Raw genomic sequence first — 25423 nt, 5'->3', positions numbered from 1 at the left:
AAAATAGCCCTGGTCCCAAATGGACAGAAAATGGAAAAGTACTGTGGTCCTTTAGGGGTTAAATTGGTTAGTCTGATAGCTTGACTCCAGTGTTTTTTGGCGTCTGTCTTCTTGTTCCGCTGTACATATTAAGACTCATTGCTTTCTACATTAGTTAAGCCCTAAAAAAAGGGGAACAGATAATATATAGATCTGTAATAAATTATAAACGTTATTTTAAATAATGTTTCCATTTCTGCCCTGCACTCTACACATTTATCATCGAATTGCCCACTGGGCATGGTGAATGAAGCGGCTACACGTTTCTATTTAAAAGTGAATCCATACTTTAACACTGGAACCAGAGAAGAACACATGGAAATATCTTTCCAATCTACACACGCAAGGAAAAGAATCATACTTGGTGGGCGAGTCCAGCAATAACAGATATGACACAAGGCGTGAATTCAACTTCACCAATTGCACGTCTGACAAATCTGGAAGAGCCAATCAACAGAAGAGACTGAGCAACAACATCCGCGAATCAGAACTTCAAATCTCCCCGAGCACTTATGTTTTGTTTTTATCAAGCACTTATGGTTTTTGTTTTTGTTTTTTTTTATCGTCTGACAAATCTGGAAGAGCCAATCAAAAGAAGAGAACTGAGCAACATCTACGAATCAGAACTTCAAGGAGGTGTTTCAGGAAATTAGGAATCGTTAAGGGGCTGGTTTCCTGTCTAGAGACTAGAGTCAGTGGAGGTCACATGTTTCCTGTCTAGACTAGTGGAGCTCCAGTCTGCAGCTAGACTACTTTTGGTGAAAGGACGAAGCAGGGAAGGGAACACGTGACACGGAAGGAACCTATAGTTATCCTGTCCCTGTGCAACAAGCAGACTAAACCATGGTAGAAACTGAGATACTTGTCTGAAATAAATACACAATAGTAGATAAAACATAGCTATATTTAGGACAAAAGGAACAGTACTAGAGACTAGGGTTGCCACCTTCAATACAGAAAAATAAGGGACGCCTGCCGCAGCGGGGGCCACACCCCTTATGGCCACAATAACCACAGACCCAATGACGGTCATATTCCACACAGCCATTGGCTGCATATTCCAGTGACCTATTATAACTGTCCCTAATTGATCACAGCAGAGAAGGTAAGTTACAACATGGCAGCTCCCCTTGTTTTATAGACATTAAAACTTTGCACTTATTTTGTCCCTGTTTAAACAACTTATGAAACTTTAAAAAATACATCTTCATGTTATTCTCAGACTAATCTTTTCATTGAATGCATAATTATATCTAACATTTATTTAGTCTTAAATGTCCCTTTAAGGCTCTTCTGGGCCAAAAAAGAATAGTACACACGTCTTATATCCTTGCTCACTCCTCAAGCACCCCCCTCTTGTGCTTATCAACAACATTTACTACAAATGTAAAGATCTCTAATATTAGCTAAATGTTCCAAATTCTTACGTTATTTTATGAAAATTATTCACTATAGCATTGCGTACCTCTAAATGAACTAGCTCTGCATAATAGCATCAAAGTGAAGAAATCTCATAGTAAGGATCTTTGAATTCTTAAGGAAATCTCTTAACTCCCAAAATGTTTGTCATGCATTCTTACAAACTTCTCTTTGGTTTTTCCACCAAGCTTCTATTTTTCTGCCCTCTAACCTCTCTCAATTCTTCCTCCCTGCCTTATCCCATGTTCTTTTTGCTGAAATTCTTGAAAAGTTAAAAAAAAAAAAAAAAAAACAACAACAAAACAATCCCTCACTAATTCCTCTTAAACTGACTGGAAGCTTTCACTCTCCATCAATGCTTCTCCCATATTCTCGGTCTCCCTTCCTCACCATTGTTACTTTCAGAATGAATATCTGAATGAATGGTGTGACATTTGATATAGTAAGTGTTGCCAAAGAGGATAATTTAGGGAAAGGTGGCTATGGATATAGTTGAATTCTGATGTAGAAGGGTTTCTTAGTTTCTCTCACCCTTAGTCTCACAACCTTACTGTCTAGTCCCTATGGTCATCCAATTATCTCTCCAAATTTTGATGTCTCACTCCCTCACCCATTTAGTCTCTAAAACACAGTATTTTCTTAATTCACAAAAGTATCCACTTCTTCTACCCCAGTCTCTCCCAATTTCCTCCATCACTCTCCCTGTTCCGCAGTTTTCACAGCCTCAACCACATTCCTGTTTTCCACTTTTACTCTCATTCCTGACTTATGTCTACAATTCGTCACCCTTTCTCCAATAACTTTCTTCAATAACCCCCCTCTGATAATTCTCACCTTACTCTTCAGTTCTCACTTTCCCCACTAAATAATACATCTTTCCAGTCTGACAATTATTTATCCTACCAGTTTTCCTTTTCCATGAACGCAATTCATCAATTTCTTCCATTTAACATCGATTTCACTTTCATTCTCTCTAAATTACTTCATCCGCATTATTTAATCATCTCTTCTAATACTCCCTACTTTCAATCTCTCACTGTCTCGATCTCAGCTGTTTAACATTTGTCGCCCACCGTTAATGACCCCTGCACTTTAGAAGCACTGCTCTCAATCTCTGTACATTTTTTTATTGCTACCCAAAGTTGTTCTGCCATTGTCCGCAATTCCTTAATATTGTCATGCGCTCCCATCTTCGTCTCAATCATCTCTCATTTTCTTCCTTATATCTCTTACATCAATCTCTTCCCCAGCACGCACGCACCTGAATGACTCTCTGGCCAGTTTCTCTTTTCACCTGTCTCCCGGCTTCACACCAGCAGTTCCATGTTGGCAATGCAAACCGGACTGTCACAATACAGCACACCAGCCCTTCCCCATGTCCAAAGCTCCTCTGCTAACACCGGATATCGAGGCGGCCCCCGGGACCATAGAGATAGATGGAACACCGTCCATAGAGTTGCTGCAAGCTCAGTGACAGAGAAGCGCAGAGCGCCTGTTTCCCCTGGGAACCAACTAGTGCGGAAACATACAGAGTGCCGCCAGAAACTTACCATAGAGTGCGACGGTAGGGCTGTAGTTACATCAGATCCTGAAGTTAGAAGTGTGAGTTATCTGTATTGTGCCTGAAATAACGCGGATCCCCAGAGCACTTCCAAGTTCCATGCCTCATACCTATCACTACAAAAATACGGAACAAACCCCGTCCCGTATTTATTCAAAACGGGACGCACTATTTTCTGCTCAAATACGGGATGATTCCGTATTTTAAGGGACGGGTGGCAACCCTACTAGAGACACACCCAGGGGATAGATTAGGAGGAGAAGTACTGAGTGGAATGTTTGACCTACACCTCAATCGGATGTTAAACATACTGTAGCTTTCTACTCTCCTGGTTATTATACCAAGGATGTGTTACAGACTTACAGTATCAAAACTGCCAATTTAACAATTATTAAAATGAAATTACTATTAAGAGGACAATACAGTTCACAGACTGCATTATATGGCACACTGCTGCAGTATGTATGGAAACTTCTGCATTTAGTTGGATTAAAGTTTTTCTCAAAGTAATATTGCACAGACTTAGTGCAAGTAACCTTAGATTCACAACAATAATACTGCAACAGTTTGTGTTTTTGCCTTATTAAGTGTCCTGTTAACAGTACATAGTAATGATTAATCTATATAGACAGAGAAACAACCTTATTTCAGGGAAATAGAACAAAGCTATAGGAAATATTGTTTGATTCTTTCACCAGAAGTCTGACTTATTGAAAAGGATGATGGTTCATCAACTTTTTTTCTTCTTTCTAATAGATGGCACTTCATGGGATGCTCCGGAGACTTTTGCCGCGTCCTGGTCGCATCTCTTGGTGTATGAAACGAGCAATGTCACAGACTGGGCAGAGAGAAAGATGTTTTCAATATCCAAAGAAGAAGAAACAAGGAGCTCTGAGCTCAGATGCTTCCTGGGAGGAGAGGTACCAAATATCCATGCATTTTATGTAGTTGTGTTTTTAAATAGGGAGTGGTAGTTGGATACCATCAGTACATTTTGTTTAACTTGCTATATTTTGGGATGAGAGGGGGTTGGTGTATTATATGAATTAATTAAGGGACTTAAAACCTATGATTTTTATTTTGAGATTCAGATAGAGCATGCAATTTTAAACAGCTTTCCACTTTACTTCTATTATCAAATTGTATTTGTTCTCTTAATATCTTTTGCTGAAAAGCGATGGCATAAGCTCAAGTAACAAAAAGTAACCTTTTTAGAGTCCCTATACGTCCCCTTTATCTTTGTGTTGCAGACTATCTGATGTAGTTACTCCTTTATGGAGGCTGGGATATGAAGAACAGCTGCAGGTAACATATCCTTTGTCTGACTCTTGAGATGGACACGTTATCCTTGTAGTGTTGCACATGCAATATATATTTCTCTCTCTCTCTCTCTCAGTATAAGATGGGCGCCATGCAGGATGTACTCAGAGAACTGACCCAGCGTTTAAAGGAGCATGGAGGAAAAAACTGTGATCACAACGATTTAGTTTGTCCCCTGCATGAAATTCTTCCGTCGGTAAGAAAAACAGGATTTGCATAGAAAGTAAACTCAGAATAACTGACACTAGGGATTTTAGATTTTCAAACTAGAAATCTGCAGACGTTGGATACCTGGCTTTAGAATAGGGGATTGTTAAAGGGACACTGTACCCAAATTTTTTCTTTCGTGATTCAGATAGAGCATGACATTTTAAGCAACTTTCTAATTCACTCCTATTATCAAATTTTCTTCATTCTCTTGGTATCTTTATTTGAAATGCAAGAATGTAAGTTTAGATGCCGGCTTATTTTTGGTGAACAACCTGGGTTGTCCTTGCTGATTGGTGGATAAATTCATCCACCAATAAAAAAGTGCTGTCCAGAGTACTGAAACCAAAAAAAGCTTAGATGCCTTCTTTTTCAAATAAAGATAACAAGTGAATGAAGACAAATTGATAATAGGAGTAAATTAGAAAGTTGCTTAAAATTGCATGCTCTTTCTGAATTACAAAAGAAAAAAATTGGGTTCAGTGTCCCTTTAAAGCTTGGAATTGGTTAATTACATGAGTCTATTCCAGTGCCATAGGATAACAAATACTTTTTTTGTTTATGCGACCCATAACAACCAATGCATTTGGAATTTTAAATATAGGGTCACTTCAGAGTGTGGTACTATTTTTTTATAAAGTTATTTGGTGAGTCAAATGTAATTATTTATCTGAGGTTAGTTTTAACCAGTTTCTTGTTCCTAGTAAAATTAGAGTAAGCTATGCAGTTAATCTGTAAGCGACCAAGGGTCTGCTGTCGGTTATCATCTTTAGATATTATTATTAAATAAAGGGACACTATAACACTGTAAATACAACACTTTCCTGTTGTCTTGCTATAAAATAGCATCAGCCAAGTCTAACCGTTTTTTAAAATAAACATCTTGTTTGCTGCAATCGTTTTTCAGTTGTCAAACTCCACCCACCACTTGCCTTGTTTACTGTTCCTTTAGGAGTGAGGATCTGCTGTTAGACATTGTAAATTCACCTGGTGTTAAGCTTCTTTCTACATTTCCAGGTCAAAGGGGTGAACAAGGATCCACACTCAGTTATCATTTCTGAGTATAAAGTGAGAGTGGGAGCGAGAGACACTAGCATGCATAAATCAGACCAATGGTCTGGTGAGCTGGTAGTAAGGGTCTGTGCCAAGATTAATTATCCGCAGTTAGCCATCACTAGATGAACAGTAGTCATAGCTAAATGTTATACATTTAGTTAAATGACATGAAACCCATATTTTTTCTTTCAAGATTCAGATAGAACGTACAATTTTTTTAAAAAAACTTTCCAATTTACTTCTATAGTCAACTTTGTTTCATTTTCTTGGTATCCTTTATTGAAGGAACAACAGTGAACTAATGGAAACTAGCTGAACACATCGGTAAGCCAAACAACAGGCATATATGAGGAACTGCTAATCGGCAGATAGCTCCTGAGCCTACTTAGGTTTTCTTTTCAACAAAAGATACCAAGTGAACAAAGTAAATTAGATAATAGAAGGAAATTGGGAAGTTAACATTGCATGTTCTATCTGAATTGTGAAATAAAAATTTTGGCTTTCATGTCCCTTTAAATGTGCGGATCTTAGGTTAGTCGTCATAAGATGAACTAGTCTCAGGAGATAGCAGTTAGACATATATAGGTAAGGGTGAAGATGAGTGCTCCAACATAACTAAGTAAACTCCAGTGCTTTGGTCAACAGGAAGCAATGGCTGGAGTTCTATATCAGTTTGTGACCTCATCCTACTCACTGTCTCCCTTACAGCCAGAAATTTATGGATATCGTAACAAAACTTCCTTCTCTGTTAACTGTGGTCCAGATGGAGACCCCAAGACTGTTGGACACTTTGTGGGAAAAAGCCGAGGTGAGCAAGGCAACAATTGGGCTTAGGTACAATATAAATGGGTTGAGGTAGCTCCTGATATAATCAGTTATAAGGACTTTTAAAAAAATACATTTGATTTGGGTTCCAGTTAAAATTGCTCTCATTTTCTTTAGAGAGGAACATTGTTTGTGTGCGAACAGACCATCTTATCAACATTCCTGAGAAACACAAACTTGCAGCAAAGGTATGATGGTGTATAGAGTCACTATTATATACATCTATTCCATAAATGTCTCTAGTACTCACGATTTAGTCCTGAATAAAAAGACTTTTTTAGATGGCCTTAATTTGTGTCCAGGATAGGCCGTAGGAGAGACAAAGGAAATAGGTGACTGTCTTATGTTTAAGACGCTCCTTCTTTAGAAAGGTCAGAAATGGCAACAAATGTAAGCAAAGTTGTTTCTGTTTCAAAAGATTCTTTTCTTTTTGTTCCAATTCTTTGATAGTCTTTGAGGAGGTGAGACAATGTATGTTTCTATATTTGATGTGCTTAAAAATTCAATGTGCTTAAAGATTCTTAGCCGTTTTTACTCGTTAGTATGATGTTTGATAGCGAAATGAACTCGTTGGTCTCTGAGACTGTTTACCCTATTGATATGGTAGATTTGATGTTCAGGGTTTGCAGGAGTCTCTAAGAGGCTTGAAGTATTTCTGGATAGTACTGTCTTAGATCCGATATCAATTTCGGAGTACAAATACATTTTTGAAGATTCTGAGGACCGGGACAATTTATCTGTCCGTAGAGGTCTCTTGTGGTAAAATGCTTCTTATGCGCTTGTAAACGTTCAAACGCTAAATATGGTGAATCCGTTTGTAAGTTCAAAATCCCACAGTGTGGGCATATGGTATCAAAAGAGGGTGCACCTGAGTGTGCATAAGAAGCATTTTACCACAAGAGACCTCTACGGACAGATAAATTGTCCCGGTCCTCAGAATCTTCAAAAATTTATTTGTACTCCGAAATTGATATTGGATCTAAGACAGTACTATCCAGAAATACTTCAAGCCTCTTAGAGACTCCTGCAAACCCTGAACATCAAATCTACCATATCAATAGGGTAAACAGTCTCAGAGACCAACGAGTTCATTTCGCTATCAAACATCATACTAACGAGTAAAAACGGCTAAGAATCTTTAAGCACATTGAATTTTTAAGCACATCAAATATAGAAACATACATTGTCTCACCTCCTCAAAGACTATCAAAGAATTGGAACAAAAAGAAAAGAATCTTTTGAAACAGAAACAACTTTGCTTACATTTGTTGCCATTTCTGACCTTTCTAAAGAAGGAGCGTCTTAAACATAAGACAGTCACCTATTTCCTTTGTCTCTCCTACGGCCTATCCTGGACACAAATTAAGGCCATCTAAAAAAGTCTTTTTATTCAGGACTAAATCGTGAGTACAAGAAAAACATTCATATAAAAAACTTTTTAACCAAAACACGAAACTAATCAAATTATATGAACAGTTTGAACACAAATCATAAATACTGCTCAAAATTCTCCAATGTTGTCCTTATAAAATTGTACACTGTTTTAATGTTTTAGAGTATTAGAGCTCTATACTTACATTCTACCTGTTTTAAAGTGTTTTTAAATAAATACATTTTGTATATAAGCTTAATTATTTTTATTTTGTGATAACACTGTGATACAACACTTTTTAAACCACACCGTTAGCTCCCCACACCTTGGTTATTTCACACTTTATCTTAAGACAGTCGTTTGAAGGAACTACTGTCAAAATTCGTAGGATCCAGAGCGAGGTTACAAAAAACTATTTTCTCTAGACAAAAATAATTTTTCTCTAAATAAACACACACTAGGTGCACTCACTCTATATCTGTTCCTCATAAATGTCTCTAGTGTCTCCCATTCATACATACATACATACATACATAAGCAGCTCCTTAAAGTGATGGTAAATCCTAGCATTTGTGAAACGCTAGGATTTACCAGTGGAACAAGTAAAGGGGACTTTCAGTCATGAAGTATAAAATACTTCATGCTGAAAGTTCCATTATTTGTCTAAAGCGTTCACCGCACTGAGCTCCTCAGGCAGCCCACGGCAGAACGCTATTTTGCTATGAGGTGACATTTCCACCTCTAAGCCAATAGGCGTGCGTGCCAGCTGGCGCCATGCCGGTTAGCTAGCACGCTATTTGCTAAGAGGTGGAAATGTTACCTCACCACAAAATAGCGTTCTGCCGTGGGCTGCCTGAGGCACTCAGCACGGCGAATGCTTAAGACAAATAAAGGAACATGCCTGATGAAACAGCCAGCCAGCTGAGAAACACGTTGCATGCTTTTTATATGATTTTACTACAATAAATTTGTGTTTTTAAGTAGTTCTCCTTTTTTCACTAATACACAATTTGAAGCGCTCCACATCATTCTTATTTGCCACATCGTTTTGAAGATGCTTCCAGGGAGACCAAACTGACTGATTAGGTTAGACAGCTGGTGTTTACAATATCCAGCCTACCTGCTTGCACGATTGCACCGTGCATACCCAATGTGAGTACTCATTTTCACATTTATTTGAAGTTACCACAGATACCAGTCACCTCTGCACTATGACAATCCTTGTGTTTTCTTAAAAGGTCACCTTACCCTAAATCCATCGTAATACACACAGAAAGGAGTTGTTGCTGTTATCAGTCAGCTGGAGATTGCAAAAGCCCAGCCTGCCTAGTTTGCACTCCTTTTTGTGCAAACACCTTTAAGTAAGCAATTGTCAGCATTTACTTATCCACTTATCTTGGATAACTGCACTATGAGGCGCTCCGCTCCTCTTTATCTCTTTTTTAGATCATCCTTTGCAAACCCGATTCGCCAGAAGAAGAGCAGACTAGAGGACTTTTTGTTCTATTTGATTCTTTTCATTTTATTTATTTAGTAACCATTATTCACATATTATATTATTGTATATTTTATATATATATTTTTTAGCACTGCAGTGCAATCACTAACATTTCCACAGTTAGAGAATTATTTTCTCCATACCTAGGTCCCACATTTTTTTTCACATTTTCACAATTTTTCACTTGAAACCTAGGTTTCACAATTTTTACCAAAAAAAATGTATTTTTTTAATTTACTAAAATTTACTACAGTTTTATTACATCAACACTAATTTTTGCGCCCTCTGTCATCTTCCTAGTTATAGGATTTTGCACTTTACACATTTTAAACATTATGACTGAAAGTCCCCTTTTATTTGTTCCACTGGTAAATCCTAGCGTTTCACAAATGCTAGGATATACCATCACTTTAAACATAAATGTAATAATTTTATAGGAATATCTTTTACTGTTTTATACACTAACACATGCCCCTTTATAAGATTCCATCTTACACTTTCATAGGATGCTCTGTAGGATCTTATAACAACCGTTCCCACACAAAATTACATCATAAAATGATTGCTACATTCTGTACTACTGTCCTCATTGGATATTGTATTTCTCCAGTGCTATGAAGATTTCCTGCACCTCTCTCCGCTGCAGCCCTGTATACGTTATCACGATGGGGGTCACTGGCGTGAAATCATTGTGCGAACCAACAGCCATGGGGAGACAATGGCCATAGTTATATTTCATCCCCAGGATTTTGGTCAGGTTAGTGGAAGAAAGACTAAAATATAGGGCGCAGGGACGCAAGTAAAACTATAGAACAAATAGGAATATGTTGTATGCAAATAAGCAATGTGTATTTAATTTATCTTTGTCTCCCTATACCACCTGTTTGCCCCTCATCCCTTTCCTCTCATGGTGTGCTCTCTCACTCCCCTTTGTGCTCGTTCTCTAACTCACTTCTTATTCACCCACTCTTGCATGTGTGCACTTAATCTCCCTGGCTACCATAATTTGACTCTTTACGTGTTTTATTTTTTTCCCCTCTTGCCCCACTTTACCTTATTAGGATGAGGTCTGTTTTCACATGCAGTCTCTCAAAGAATATTTTACAAAAGGGGCTGGCTCTATCTGTAATCTGTCTTCTCTATACTATCAGCTGAAGTAAGAACATCAGAATTTCTAATTCCTACTCTCTTCTAATTCCTTAAAGGTGCACTTTTGTCTCGATTGACTTCTCCCAGTTCTCCCCTTACACTTTACAGTGTTCTCCGCTAGGCCTTTTTAATGGGGGCACCACCCTGCTGATTTTACTGACCACATGGGTAAAATTTAGGCCTATAATAAGCTAAAATGATCTAATAATAACATTTTTTAAAAATGTTTATTGCACAAATTATCATTAATAACATTTTATATTGAATTCTGTAGTTAATTTGTGCTTTGCATAGCAACAAATGCTATAATATTACGAAGTATTACACTGCCCCAACACAGCTTCTTCATAAAGCCACCCGGCTGGCAACATTTTCTGTGTAGAGCACTGCTTTACTCCCCATACTCTCTGATTTCCCTATCTAACATACTCTTGCAACTCATTCCTCTGTGTTTCTCCTGAGGCTTGCCTACAGCATTTGGCTAGAATACAGGAACTTTATGTAAAAGCAAGCTAAAATATCAAAGTTAAAGCTAAAGGGACGAATGTGTTTTTTTTTTTGTTTTGTTTTTTATTTAATTAAAAAAACAAACCCAGAGTTATAAAGAACAACCTCCATACCCTAAAACATTTTTGCTCTTGCAAGGAATTATTAAAACCAACATTTGTGGTTGTTCCCTATAAGAATATTGTCAGCTATTGTCAGACAAAGAAGCTCTTCATAAGGAAATGTAGTGGGTACAGAGTTTAAATTTCCATTTTTAGGAGACCTTTTCACTCATGGAATCTAATACTACAACTTCCTGTTTTCTCTCCCTCTCGTCTCACAAACCGTTTTGCATGTCTCTTACTACTTTACCTCGCTTTACCTCTTTCATGTCCCCCAGCGATACTAAAACGCACCAGCCCACTTCCCCAGTTCTCCTGTATGGTATCCCTCACCTTATTGAGCAGATTCTGGATCTTCGACTCCGTGTGTCCCCTACAACTTTTCTCCAGGTGAATACACCGGCAGCTGAGCGCCTATACAGAACTCTTGGAAACATGAATCAAGACCATGTTAGTCGCACCTTATTTGATGTATGCTGTGGGACTGGTGAGTAGTCTTTGATGAAAGACTGCAACTCATTAATTTTTCATTAAATTTTCATTGTAGTTGTGCTTAGCTATGTATGCATTGTTCTCTCTAAGGCATATCTTAAAGGGACAGTCTACACCAGAATTTTTATTGTTTTAAAAGTTAGATAATCCCTTTATTACTAATTCCCCAGTTTTGCATAACCAACATGGTTATATTAATATACTTTTTACCTCTGTAATTAACTTGTATCTAAGCTTTTTCTGACATCCCCATGATCACATTACTTTTTATTTATTATCTATTGAACTGCATTTTAGCCAATTAGTGCTGTGTTGTGCTGACTCTAAAATAACTCAACGGGCGTAAGCACAATGTTATCTATATGGCCCACATGAACTAGCAGTCTCCTATTGTGAAAATCAAGTTTAGAACCATGGAAGGGATCCAAACATGGGGTGCGCTAGAAGATTAGTTAAACAGTCAGTGCACAAACCGTCAATCAGATGATTAGATAGACACAAGCCAGATGGCTCCTATGAGACGAAAAAATGGAGTGAATACAGTTCTGTGGTGGCTGCTCCTCTGATCCTCGGTAAGGGGATTCTGTAGAATTAGAATAGAAAAAGAGGGCGCCACATAGCGTAATAGAGTTTGAAGAAAATGCAAACTGTGATGAATCAAAAATGCTTACCAAATAGATATGCACCGTACTGTGACCGGTGCTGACAGGCAGACTAACACTTACAGTGGTTAGTACACTGGTGTCTGTGGTATACTGCGTCTGGACGAAGGTAGATTGATTCTGTCAAACTCCGTGCCGGTGACAGTGTGAAAAACGTTGGCCCTTGCAACGTTAAGATAAAAGCAAAAGGACAACTTCCGTGAATATAAAATATATATTTATTCCATACAAGTACCGCTACGCGTTTCTCGACCGTAACTGGTCGTTTCCTCAGGCATGAAACAATGGATACTTGTATGGAATAAATATATATTTTATATTCACGGAAGTTGTCCTTTTGCTTTTATCCTAACGTTGCAAGGGCCAACGTTTTTCACACTGTCTGCAGTGTGAATCATACATTGCAATACCACGCTTGACAAGAAAGCGATTTACCCGGCACGGAGTCTGACAGAATCAATCTACCTTCGTCCAGACGCAGTATACCACAGACACCAGTGTACTAACCACTGTGAGTGTTAGTCTGCCTGTCAGCACCGGTCACAGTACGGTGCATATCTATTTGGTAAGCATTTTTGATTCATCACAGTTTGCATTTTCTTCAAACTCTATTACGCTATGTGGCGCCCTCTTTTTCTATCCTATTGTGAAAAGCAAATAAAAAAGCATGTGCTAAGAGGCTGACTATATTGGCTTAGATACAGGCAGAAATTTAGAAGTTTAAATGTTATAAAGTATATTAATATAACAATGTTTGTTACCTAATAAAAAGATAAGGGTGTACAGACTAAAGTAAAATCTTATAGCACATTCCCTTATTCCTTCAGCCCACTATATATTAGGGGATTTTTAGCCAACAACATATTTGAAAGTTAAAGGGACACTGAACCCAAATTTTTTCTTTTGGGATTCAGATAGAGTATGCAATTTTTAAGCAACTTTCTAATGTACTCCTATTATCAAATTGTCTTCATTCTCTTGGTATCTTTATTTGAAATGTAAGACTGTAAGTTTAGATGCCGGCCCATTTTTGGTGAACAACCTAGGTTGTTCTTGCTGATTGGTGGATAAATTCATCCACCAATAAACTAGTGCTTTCCATGGTCCTAAACAAAAAAAAATAGCTTAGATGCCTTCTTTTTCAAATAAAAAAAGCAAGAGAACAAAGAAAATGTATAATTGGAGTAAATTAGAAAGTTGATTAAAATTGCATGCTCTGAATCACGAAAGAAAAAAATTGGCTTCAGTGTCCCTTTAACTAGGGGTTCCTAAAACTTAAAAATATAATACATTTCTACTAACTCATGTTAATGATGGGTATAGAGATCATATAAACCAATGCAAAAGTCATTGACCTATATGTATAAGGGTCCTACAATCACACACTGCACAAGCATATGTGAATACCTTCTATACCGCTTCTGCCTATGTGATTGTGGGTTGAGGAACATATGTCTAAAGAAAATAAACATTAAAGGGACACTGACCACAATTTTTTTATTTTGCGATTCAGATAGAGCATGCCATTTTAATCAACTTTCTAATTTACTCCTATTATCAATTTTTCTTTGTTCTCTTGCTATCTTTATTTAAAAAAGAAGGCATCTAAGCTTTTTTGTTTTGTTTTGTTTTTTGGTTCAGTACTCTGGACAGCACCTTTTTATTGGTGGATGGATTTTTCCACCAATCAGCAAGAACAACCCAGGTTGTTCACCAAAAATGGGCCGGCATCTAAACTTACATTCTTGCATTTCAAATAAAGATACAGAGAGAATAAAGAAAATTTGATAATAGAAATAAATTAGAAAGTTGCTTAAAATGTCATGCTCTATCTGAATCACGAAATAAAAAATTTGGGTTCAGTGTCCCTTTAAAGGAATAGAAATGTAAAACCACAAAAATACTGCATTACATTTATAAAGCAGTTTATTTCTTGACTAAACACTGTGGAGCTTATCTGTCAGTACCTCCCTAGGGCAGAGACCAGCGCTACTCGTGTGCACTTTGTGCCAATCTCAATGTTATCATAATTATAATAATAAAACAGGTTAGGTTGGTATACTGCTTATGGGTGGACAATGACGATTCATTTATATGTGAAAGGGAAAATATTTTATGTGGGTATGCATATTTAGTAGTTAAAGGGAACTTTCCAGTTACATCTATTATCAAATTTGCGTAATTCTTGGTATTTGTTGAAGGAGCAAAATGTACTATTGGGAGCTAGCTGAACATATCACCTGAGCCAATAACGAGGCATATATGTGCAGCCACAAATCAGCACTTAGCTCCCAGTGGTGCATTGCTGCTCATGAGGCTACCTAGGTATGATCGATACCAAGAGACTGAACACATTTGAGAACAGATGTAAATTATACAGTTACAGTACATGTTCTACCTGAATTTTTAGTTTTATCTTTACTGTCCCTTTAATTTACCAAAATATACCCAGTCAGTAAGAAGCTTTTTGTCAAAATATTTTAATTGCATCTTGCGTCTCTTCAGCCTGTCTGAGTTGTTCATAGCCTTCTTTGGCCTGTTAGTGTTACTTTTCAAGGACGCCATAGTTTTCTACTCTTCTCTGAGTGAATGCAACAGGGTGGGAGAAATGTAAGCGCTTAGAGCACACCACTCCTGATTTCACCACCTCAAGTCTCAATGCATTTGAAGTTAGTTGAATGAAATAAGAATCTGCCTTATACACAGATCTTATAATAGTGACAGTGACACCTACCTCTGATTGGATACTAGAGCATCTCATACACTGGGCTCCTGTAATAGGCTCAGTGATTGGATAATTGATAGAAAATATAGATTGTCGTTCAATATGTATATAATAAAATATCTCACATACAATAATGTGTTTGTACCCAGGTGTGATTGGCTTATCCCTGGCAGACAGATATCAGGAGGTAATTGGGGTTGAGCTGGCAAATGAGGCTGTTTCTGATGCTGACTGGAATGCGGCTTATAATGGTATGTACTGAGCAAAAGATTAAACCTGTAATTTAGGAATTACTTTGTCACTTTTCTACCCGATGTTGTAATTCCTCTTTACTGTGTGATTTTCCTTAATTTTTCCATTCTAAAAACTATATATCGTAATGTTTGTTAATTCAAGGTGATATTCTTTACTTTGTCCCAATGTTGGCTTTTGTCCTTCTAGAGATAAAAAACTGCCAGTTCATAGCTGGAAGAGCTGAAAAACTCCTCCCTCAGCTTTTGGAGACAAGGCCTGAATCAGAGCCGGTTGTGGCAGTGGTCAACCCCCCTCGTGCAGGACTTCGTAAGACTTGTTAATAAAATAAAAACATAGGCCATTCTTCTCTAGAAGCTTTCTAGTTAGCCTTTTTCACCTTTCCTTCCTCGTCTCTCCACTTTTCTTTTTGAGTACAAGACCTTCCATACTTCCTTTCCTCCCGTTCTCTTCCCCATTTATCATTTTTTTTTTATATCTTATTCCCCTTTCTCTTCTTCCCCATAATCTTTAATTTCCTCTCTTATACCTCAAGGTGTGAGCTGTTAGCTGCATGGGCTGTTTCAAATTGGTTTCTTTGCTAGTGTGGAAGAATGGTCATTTAGCTTTTTCCCTAAATTGAGTTTTGATGAAGTCTTTCACATCAAATAAGTCCAGAAATATGTATAATTCCTGAGTTTTAATACATAATTTTGCAGGATAATTTTAAAAAGGCTTCAAATCCATCTTTATTCAGTAATGAACAATATGGTGCACGTTCCCTACTTTGCTGATTAATAATATTGGAATAAATAAATGTTCCATCCATTTGCAGTGATTTTAATTTAGTCCAAGTGGTACAGCACTAAGATAAAAAGGTGGTGCAAGCTGAAGGGGTACCACACAAAAACCCTTTAAATAGTAACACAGTCCAAAGAACTCAGCAGCACTCACCTCTATGCAAAAAGTTCCATCTTTATTTGGGATATTCAAAGCAAAAAAGACAACGTTTCGGACCTCTAGTCCTTAGTCATGTCAATACATAAATGCAAGAAACACACCTTAATATAGGGATGGGGGTTAAAAAAACCACACCTACTTAATTAACAATTTACCTGTGAATTACTTGTCCTAGAGGAGGATGCGCCATCTAGTGATATATATATATATATAGTAATACACGTTAAAAACATAACTATTACATATTGTTGCAAAAAACAGCAACAATTACAGAGTATTAGATACAGAGACTGATCCTATTAAAATATTTACAGAAAAACAGATCATATTCTTTATTCATACCAACAGGGGCCATGGTTTCCAATTTATTAATCCAAAATACTTCCTTCTGTTTTAAAAAAAGCTCTCTGTCACCACCCCTTCTGGGTGGACTAATATGGTCAATTATTTGGAACCTAAGTTGACATACCCTGTGTCCTGCCTGAACAAAATGTTCTGCTACTGGATTTTTTATCTTGCCATTTCTGATATCAGATTTGTGTTCACATATCCTATCGCGGACCATCCTAGTGGTCTCTCCGATGTAACTCCACCCACATGGGCATTTAATCATATAAATGGCAAATGTAGTTTTACATGTGAAAAAAACCCTGATGTTGTTATATTTCTTGCCTGTGCGTGGATGATTGAAAAATTTACCCTTCACCATACTATTACAACTAGCACAGCCTAAACATGGGTAACCCCCCATATTTTTGTCTGTAATATAGCTCTTCACTTTAGTTTTAGAAGTACCTATATCGGCCTTTATTAGCCTATCTCTAAGATTCTTACTTCTCTTATAGGCCGGCATAAATCCTGACTGAAACTCAGTTACATGAGGGTTACACTGGCTCAATATGTGCCAGTGTCTCCTAAGGATAGAGTTAATATTACCGCTTAATGAGTTAAACTTAGTAACAAAAACAACACGATTCTGCTTCATCTTAACTTTAGGTTTTGTTGTCTCAAGCAAGCTATTGCGTGACACTGTTGCCACTTCTTCAATTTCTTTGTTAACTAAATCCGTAGGGTAACCCCTCACCTTAAATTTGTCACCCATCTGGTTCAATCTCTGTCTGACCAGTTTATCCTCTGACACAATTCTTCTTACTCTCAAGAGTTGACTCCGAGGTAAGGACCTTTTAAGGGATTCTGGGTGAAAGCTATCAAAATGAAGCAGGCTATTTTTGTCAGTAGACTTAGTAAAAAGATCTGTTCCAAAACTGTTGCCTAATTTATAGACTCTGGTGTCAAGAAATTCAATACTTTCCTCACTGTGCTTCAGTGTGAACTTAATGTGTGTAGTTGCACTATTCAACTGATTGACAAACTCCCATAGGGATCCAATGTTGCCCAACCACACTCCAAATATATCATCTATGTAGCGCCACCAGGTGGCGCCACATAGAATGAAGAGATTGTTCTCAAAGACAAATCTCTCCTCAAAGGTGTTCATAAATATATTTGCGTATGTTGGGGCGACATTGGATCCCATGGTCGTACCCTGTGTCTGAATATAAAATTCATCTTGAAATAGAAAATTATTACACCTAAGCACAAAATCAATTTGACAATTATTGAACGTACTGAATTGCTGCAAAACTTTTTTCACTGCCCCTATACCAGATGCGTGTGTTATAGAGGTGTATAGACTTGATGCATCTAGAGTATATAGGATACTTTTCTCAGTTGCAATATTTAAATCATTTAATTTAACCAGAAAATTACTGGTATCTTTAATGTAAGAGCTAGATAGTTCTACAAACGGTCTTAAAATGTGGTCGAGATAGAGATATTAGAACACACTGAATTCATTCTGGAAATAATGGGACGCCCTGGAGGGGCCTGTAAATTTTTATGGACCTTAGGTAAGGTATATAGTACTGGTGTTTGTGCATGTTCACGAGATAGGAACATAATTTCCTTTTTACCAAAGATGCCATTTTTAAAGGCAAATAAAACCTTCTGATTAATTTCCTTTTCGATATTAAAGATAGGATTATATGGTAAACATTGGTAAACCTCATTATCAGATAATTGGGACTTAATTTCTTTCACATAGTAATCCTTATCAAGAAGAACTGTTGCTCCGCCCTTATCTGCAGATTTCAAAATGACATTTTTGTTCATTTGTAAAGACTTTAAAGCTTCTATAGACCCATTATCTAAATGACCCTTATTCTGGCCTTGATGGACTGCATATTTATTAGCCTTTGTCTTTTTAAGTACCTTATGTTGCAAATTTTTTACATCATCTAATACAAGCTTTGAAAAAATGTCAATACTACTGTCATAATTTGCTGGCATATATTTACTTTTAACCTTAAGACCAAGATTTTTAAGGTGTAACTCACCCGAATTTGCTACAGCATTATCAGATTTATCAACATAACAATCATTGGAAAACATAGATCTTAATTTTAATGATCTAAAAAATTTAAATAAATCTTTCTCTATCTCAAAAAAAATCACATTTGGAAAAAGGGCAAAAAGAAAGTCCACGTTGTAATAATGAAGACTCAGTCTCTGTAATCTGTACCTTTGATAAATTTAAAACTAATGATTCACCCTCCGGCCCCCACGTCTGATCCTGCGTCTGTCTCCGAGTCCCCCGTTGAGGACCCCAAATCCTGGCTTGTATTCGATGTTCCATCATGTCAGCGTCTGTTGTGTCTACGTCTCCGATAACCGGAAGTTCCTCTGGCGTAATTTCCAGTCCATTCCGATCTCCAGCGGTACACTGTCCCCAGTGAATAATATTCCTCATCGCGGAGGAACTTGGTACGTTTGCGTGCTTCTAGCACAGAGCGGAGTTCAGCCACAGTTTTGTTAGTTGTCTCCATCAACTTATTTAGATCTTCTAATTTCAAACTTGCCTTTAATTCCAACTCAAGCTTTAACAATTCGGATTGCTGTGTGTCGATTTCTTTTTGTAAACAGTCCACAGTAAGGACCATCAAATCAAATGAACATTTGTTCAAGATATACTCAAATTTCTCACAGTATTCAGCATTGTTAAGCATGAGGGTTGGTCTCACATTCATCCTTAAGCCACGGGGAATGCACCCCACTCTGTGATATTCAGCTAGTGTAGTCGAGTGTAATTCCCAGGCAAGTTTTTTTCTAGACACCTTATCAAACTGTTTGGAGGAAACTTCCACAGGCAAGATTTTTAAAAAGTCTCTGGAACCACGGGCAAGGGTGGTGATCCGTGCAGCCTCCATCTCAGTGTAGGCAAACATCTTTGAATGTATATCTCCATGATTCGTGACTATATCTGTCACTGTATCCATAGTATCTAAGTGCAAATTACCAGTGTGGTGACAATATAACACAGTCCAAGTGGTACAGCACTAAGATAAAAAGGTGGTGCAAGCTGAAGGGGTACCACACAAAAACCCTTTAAATAGTAACACAGTCCAAAGAACTCGGCAGCACTCACCACTATGCAAAAAGTTCCATCTTTATTTGGGATATTCAAAGCAAAAAAGACAACGTTTCGGACCTCTAGTCCTTAGTCATGTCAATACATAAATGCAAGAAACACACCTTAATATAGAGTACGTTCAATAATTGTCAAATTGATTTTGTTTTGGAACTTCTTGAAATTGTGCTTAGGTGTAATTATTTTCTATTTCAAGATGGTTAAATTAAATTATTTAAATATTGCAACTGAGAAAAGTATCCTATATACTCTAGATGCATCAAGTCTATACACCTCTATAACACACGCATCTGGTATAGGGGCAGTGAAAAAAGTTTTGCAGCAATTCAGTACGTTCAATAATTGTCAAATTGATTTTGTTTTGGAACTTCTTGAAATTGTGCTTAGGTGTAATTATTTTCAATTTCAAGATGAATTTTATATTCAGACACAGGGTACGACCATGGGATCCAATGTCTCCCCAACATACGCAAATATATTTATGAACACCTTTGAGGAGAGATTTGTCTTTGAGAACAATCTCTTCATTCTATGTGGCGCCACCTGGTGGCGCTACATAGATGATATATTTGGAGTGTGGTTGGGCGAGATTGGATCCCTATGGGAGTTTGTCAATCAGTTGAATAGTGCAACTACACACATTAAGTTCACACTGAAGCACAGTGAGGAAAGTATTGAATTTCTTGACACCAGAGTCTATAAATTAGGCAACAGTTTTGGAACAGATCTTTTTACTAAGTCTACTGACAAAAATAGCCTGCTTCATTTTGATAGCTTTCACCCAGAATCCCTTAAAAGGTCCTTACCTCGGAGTCAACTCTTGAGAGTAAGAAGAATTGTGTCAGAGGATAAACTGGTCAGACAGAGATTGAACCAGATGGGTGACAAATTTAAGGTGAGGGGTTACCCTACGGATTTAGTTAACAAAGAAATTGAAGAAGTGGCAACAGTGTCACGCAATAGCTTGCTTGAGACAACAAAACCTAAAGTTAAGATGAAGCAGAATCGTGTTGTTTTTGTTACTAAGTTTAACTCATTAAGCGGTAATATTAACTCTATCCTTAGGAGACACTGGCACATATTGAGCCAGTGTAACCCTCATGTAACTGAGTTTCAGTCAGGATTTATGCCGGCCTATAAGAGAAGTAAGAATCTTAGAGATAGGCTAATAAAGGCCAATATAGGTACTTCTAAAACTAAAGTGAAGAGCTATATTACAGACAAAAATATTGGGGGTTACCCATGTTTAGGCTGTGCTAGTTGTAATAGTATGGTGAAGGGTAAATTTTTCAATCATCCACGCACAGGCAAGAAATATAACAACATCAGGGTTTTTTTCACATGTAAAACTACATTTGCCATTTATATGATTAAATGCCCATGTGGGTGGAGTTACATCGGAGAGACCACTAGGATGGTCCGCGATAGGATATGTGAACACAAATCTGATATCAGAAATGGCAAGATAAAAAATCCAGTAGCAGAACATTTTGTTCAGGCAGGACACAGGGTATGTCAACTTAGGTTCCAAATAATTGACCATATTAGTCCACCCAGAAGGGGTGGTGACAGAGAGCTTTTTTTAAAACAGAAGGAAGTATTTTGGATTAATAAATTGGAAACCATGGCCCCTGTTGGTATGAATAAAGAATATGATCTGTTTTTCTGTAAATATTTTAATAGGATCAGTCTCTGTATCTAATACTCTGTAATTGTTGCTGTTTTTTGCAACAATATGTAATAGTTATGTTTTTAACGTGTATTACTATATATATATATATATATATCACTAGATGGCGCATCCTCCTCTAGGACAAGTAATTCACAGGTAAATTGTTAATTAAGTAGGTGTGGTTTTTTTAACCCCCATCCCTATATTAAGGTGTGTTTCTTGCATTTATGTATTGACATGACTAAGGATAAGAGGTCCGAAACATTGTCTTTTTTGCTTTGAATATCCCAAATAAAGATGGAACTTTTTGCATAGTGATGAGTGCTGCTGAGTTCTTTGGACTGTGCAGTGATTTTAATTTCCCATAGGCTCTGAGATTTAACATTTAGTCCTGCAAATGTAGATATTTTATCAAAATGTGCACTTATATTTATTTAGAGCCATCTTTGTTCTTTTGTTTCTGTCCTATTCTGTGTGCTGTCTGCACAGTTATTGGTATAATCTCAAAGTATATTCAATATTGCAGCAACAGATATAAGTAATACACAGGGTCTGCCTGCAGTCGCCACTTGCAATGCTGCATCGTATGGTGAAATTTAACATTGTATAAGAGCTTTCTTGTGCAATGCCGCCCTCTGCTCTCGCAATATCAATGTCAATCACCCCAAATGTGCACGTGTCACAGTGATTGATCTCACCATCTCTGAGGTGGCAAAAGAATAAGTTTCTGCTTCTTGCATTTGTGCTTCACATATCTTTAAAAACTGCAAATACAGCATAATAAATGTACCCTATATGTAGTAAATCAGTGCCATATTTCTTTCCACTGCTTTAATCTTTATAATTACCTTGAGCTTTAATAGGAACTTCTGGTGTTATACAGATGAGTTCTTCCTTTTACTCCTCTCTTCTGGCTTCCTTTCCATGCTCCTTATGCGAAAGTGTCAGGTTACTCGTAGCTCCTGCTTTCGGATAGCAGCTAGTCTGTAGTGGTCAGACAATGCAGATGGCTCCAGGGTCTACTACTTGCACCAATAAGAGAGATGCCATGCCCCACCTCTGTTTATGGATGGGAAGACTTCAGGCTCATTAGAGCTCTTCCTAAATTGAGTTGGTGGATTTATGTGTGTTATTCTTTCCCATTACTTCTATAGAGTACATCTGTATGTCTCTTTGTACCCTTCTCATGTAACAATGTGATGATTTATCTTTGTCATCATTTTGGTAAAATAAGACTATGTTTCTCCGTAGACCCACGTGTGGTTCGGGCCCTCAGAAGATGTGAGAGCCTCCGGACCCTTCTCTTTGTTACTTGCAAACTAAATGGAGAGGCTGGAAGGAACTTGATTGAGTAAGAACATTTTTAATATTTTATTTCCACTTACTCAGTGTCCCTCCTCTCTCTGTCTTACTCTCCTGACTCTTCCGTCTGCCTCAGTGTACTTTCTACACCTCTCCTTACCACTTCCCCATTCTCTCCTACCTTTTTCACTAGTATCCCTTCCCCACTCTCTCCTATCTCTTTCGCTAGTATCCCTTCCTTACTCTCTCCTACCTTTTTTCACTAGTATCCCTTCCCCACTCTCTCCTATCTCTTTCGCTAGTATCCCTTCCTTACTCTCTCCTACCTTTTTTCACTAGTATCCCTTCCCCACTCTCTCCTATCTCTTTCGCTAGTATCCCTTCCTTATTCTCTCCTACCTCTTTCTCTAGTATCCCTTCCCCACTCTCTCCTATCTCTTTCGCTAGTATCCCTTCCTTACTCTCTCCTACCTTTTTTGCTAGTATCCCTTTCTCACTCTCTCCTATCTCTTTTGCTAGTATCCCTTCCTTACTCTCTCCTACCTTTTTTGCTAGTATCCCTTCCCCACTCTCTCCTATCTTTTTTGCTAGTATCCCTTCCTTACTCTCTCCTACCTTTTTTGCTAGTATCCCTTCCCCACTCTCTCCTATCTCTTTCGCTAGTATCCCTTCCCCACTCTCTCCTATCTCTTTCGCTAGTATCCCTTCCCCACTCTCTCCTATCTCTTTCGCTAGTATCCCTTCCCCACTCTCTCCTATCTCTTTCGCTAGTATCCCTTCCCCACTCTCTCCTATCTCTTTCGCTAGTATCCCTTCCCCACTCTCTCCTATCTCTTTCGCTAGTATCCCTTCCCCACTCTCTCCTATCTCTTTCGCTAGTATCCCTTCCCCACTCTCTCCTATCTCTTTCGCTAGTATCCCTTTCTCACTCTCTCCTACCTTTTTTATTAGTATCCCTTCCCCACACTCTCATACCTCTACCGCTAGTATCCTCACATCTATCTGTTGCTGTTCTGTGTCACTTTCTTTTCCTTTTGCCTCTGTCTCACTTGCCATTGCCCCATTCTTCCTTTATATGTTTTTACTGGAGCATAGATCATACAACCAGACTAATATTTTATTTCTACTTTTCTTCTTCTCCTTTCTTCCATCCTTACTCTCTGAATCTCTAAAATAAGCTTGAAGCACAGTATGACAAATGGGCAGTTACGTTTTAGATAAAGGACCATCATAGTTGGAACAATTGCCCTAATTCATTAGTGCATGTAATTTTAAGACTAGCAACCCTGCATCTGTGTCTGTTTAACTCTGTGCAAAACACATAATTAAAGAAGCACTCGGGACTATGAACCGTGCTGTGCAACTAGCTCTACTGAATGGCTACTTTAAAGTAAATGTAACGTTTAATTAATAAGAGCCCGGTATCTAAAACTAATCTTAAAAACAGGGGCACTTTCATTCATTAAACTTTACAATGAAGCTTCTTTTTAAAATAAATACCTTTTCTTTATGGAAAACAGACCGGCGATAGTCCGCCCGCATCTCCTGCTGTAGTTCGCACATCGATGACTAATCCGGCTTCCTGCAGTCGTTGTGTGCCCCCTTTGACTCCCAGCTTGTGGGGCCATGCTTATGCTTCATATACTAAAGAGACATTCTAATGTTTAAAGGGATAGAAAGGTCAAAAACTAAATGCTTCTAATAAAAGTTATTACCGCTTTTCTGCGGCATACACACAAATCCCCTGAGGGCCCTATGCACCAGTATTTAAACACCATGCCTGCTCAGAGATTTTGTTTCTGAAGACATAATTTGTATCATACAAGCCACTGCTGACTCTCTGAGCAGGGATGGTGTTTGAATATTGCTGCGTGAGACTTTACAGGATACGTGCATTTGCCACGGAAAAACAGTAATATTTGCTAATGAAAATATGTTGCAAAAGTGCTTCTATTTATAATGAAATGCGCTCATGCGCATTTCTTTTTGGACCTTTCTATTCCTTTAATGGGACAGTCTACACTCTCTCTATCTATCTATCTATCTATCTATCTATATATATATATATATATATATATATATATATATATATATATATATATATATACTGTGTGTATATGTATGTATGTGTGTGTGTGTGTGTATGTATATATATATTCAGAACAAATAGAAATGATAAGCCTCTCCTATCCAGCACTAAACAATCCTAGAGTGGTAAACCTTATAGAGACATAAGAAAAATAATTCAAAAAGTGTCAGACATATGCTGCAACCAAAGGAGCATTAAAAAAGCAGTTTATTGGAAAAACATGAGGTTAATATTAAACAACCTGAAGGGTACTCAAAACAATTCCTATCATAGTGCACTATGAAAATTCCTACCAGCTGGAAGAACATAAATTTAAGTAAAGTAAAAACTAAATAATGAAAATAACAAAAACAAAAACCTGTTTGTCACCACAGGTAATATAAGTCCCGGTAGGTGGATTTAAAGAGACTTCCCAACAGATCAATAATAATAATGTAGCAACTTAGAAAATAAAATGTTGCTGTTGCTTGAAGACAGCCTGCAATTGGGTTTTTTAAACTTCCTTGTTAATTCGGAAGTTGGTGAAAGTAATATTCTGCTGTGATGCAAGATATAATCCAAACTTAACTTAAAGACACAGTATAAACTAACAATTCCACCATAGCGGTAAGTATTTAACCAGTTCTTGGCTATCAGCAATACTTCAAGTTGTTAGAAAATCAAGCTCCGCCATAGCGGTAAAGTATTCACCAGTTCTTGGCTCAAATAACAATAACTGTGTCTGAAAGTAAATTCCGCCGTAGCGGTTG

At 37.6% G+C, this 25423-nt stretch overlaps 1 protein-coding gene across 3 annotated transcripts in view; it reads left to right on the top strand.

The window, feature by feature from the left end:
• Positions 1 to 724: 724 nt before the first annotated feature.
• TRMT2B (tRNA methyltransferase 2 homolog B) overlaps positions 725 to 25423 on the top strand; it is a 58504-nt gene continuing 33805 nt past the window's right edge. Inside the window, exons 1-12 of one of the 3 annotated variants that reach the window (XM_053698961.1) lie at positions 725 to 885; positions 3776 to 3939; positions 4270 to 4324; positions 4416 to 4535; positions 6311 to 6410; positions 6545 to 6615; positions 9908 to 10054; positions 10359 to 10453; positions 11333 to 11541; positions 15083 to 15184; positions 15375 to 15494; positions 22535 to 22634. In XM_053698961.1, the coding sequence (XP_053554936.1) occupies positions 883 to 885; positions 3776 to 3939; positions 4270 to 4324; positions 4416 to 4535; positions 6311 to 6410; positions 6545 to 6615; positions 9908 to 10054; positions 10359 to 10453; positions 11333 to 11541; positions 15083 to 15184; positions 15375 to 15494; positions 22535 to 22634 (1286 nt within the window). In that variant the 5' untranslated portion in view covers positions 725 to 882. The other 2 variants (XM_053698963.1, XM_053698962.1) reach the window with 2 other exon arrangements.

The sequence above is a fragment of the Bombina bombina genome, chromosome 1, assembly GCF_027579735.1.
Source record: "Bombina bombina isolate aBomBom1 chromosome 1, aBomBom1.pri, whole genome shotgun sequence".
In the NCBI taxonomy this organism is placed as follows: domain Eukaryota; kingdom Metazoa; phylum Chordata; class Amphibia; order Anura; family Bombinatoridae; genus Bombina; species Bombina bombina.
Note: the sequence above shows the minus strand (reverse complement) of the source record. Positions and strands in the feature narration are given on the sequence as shown.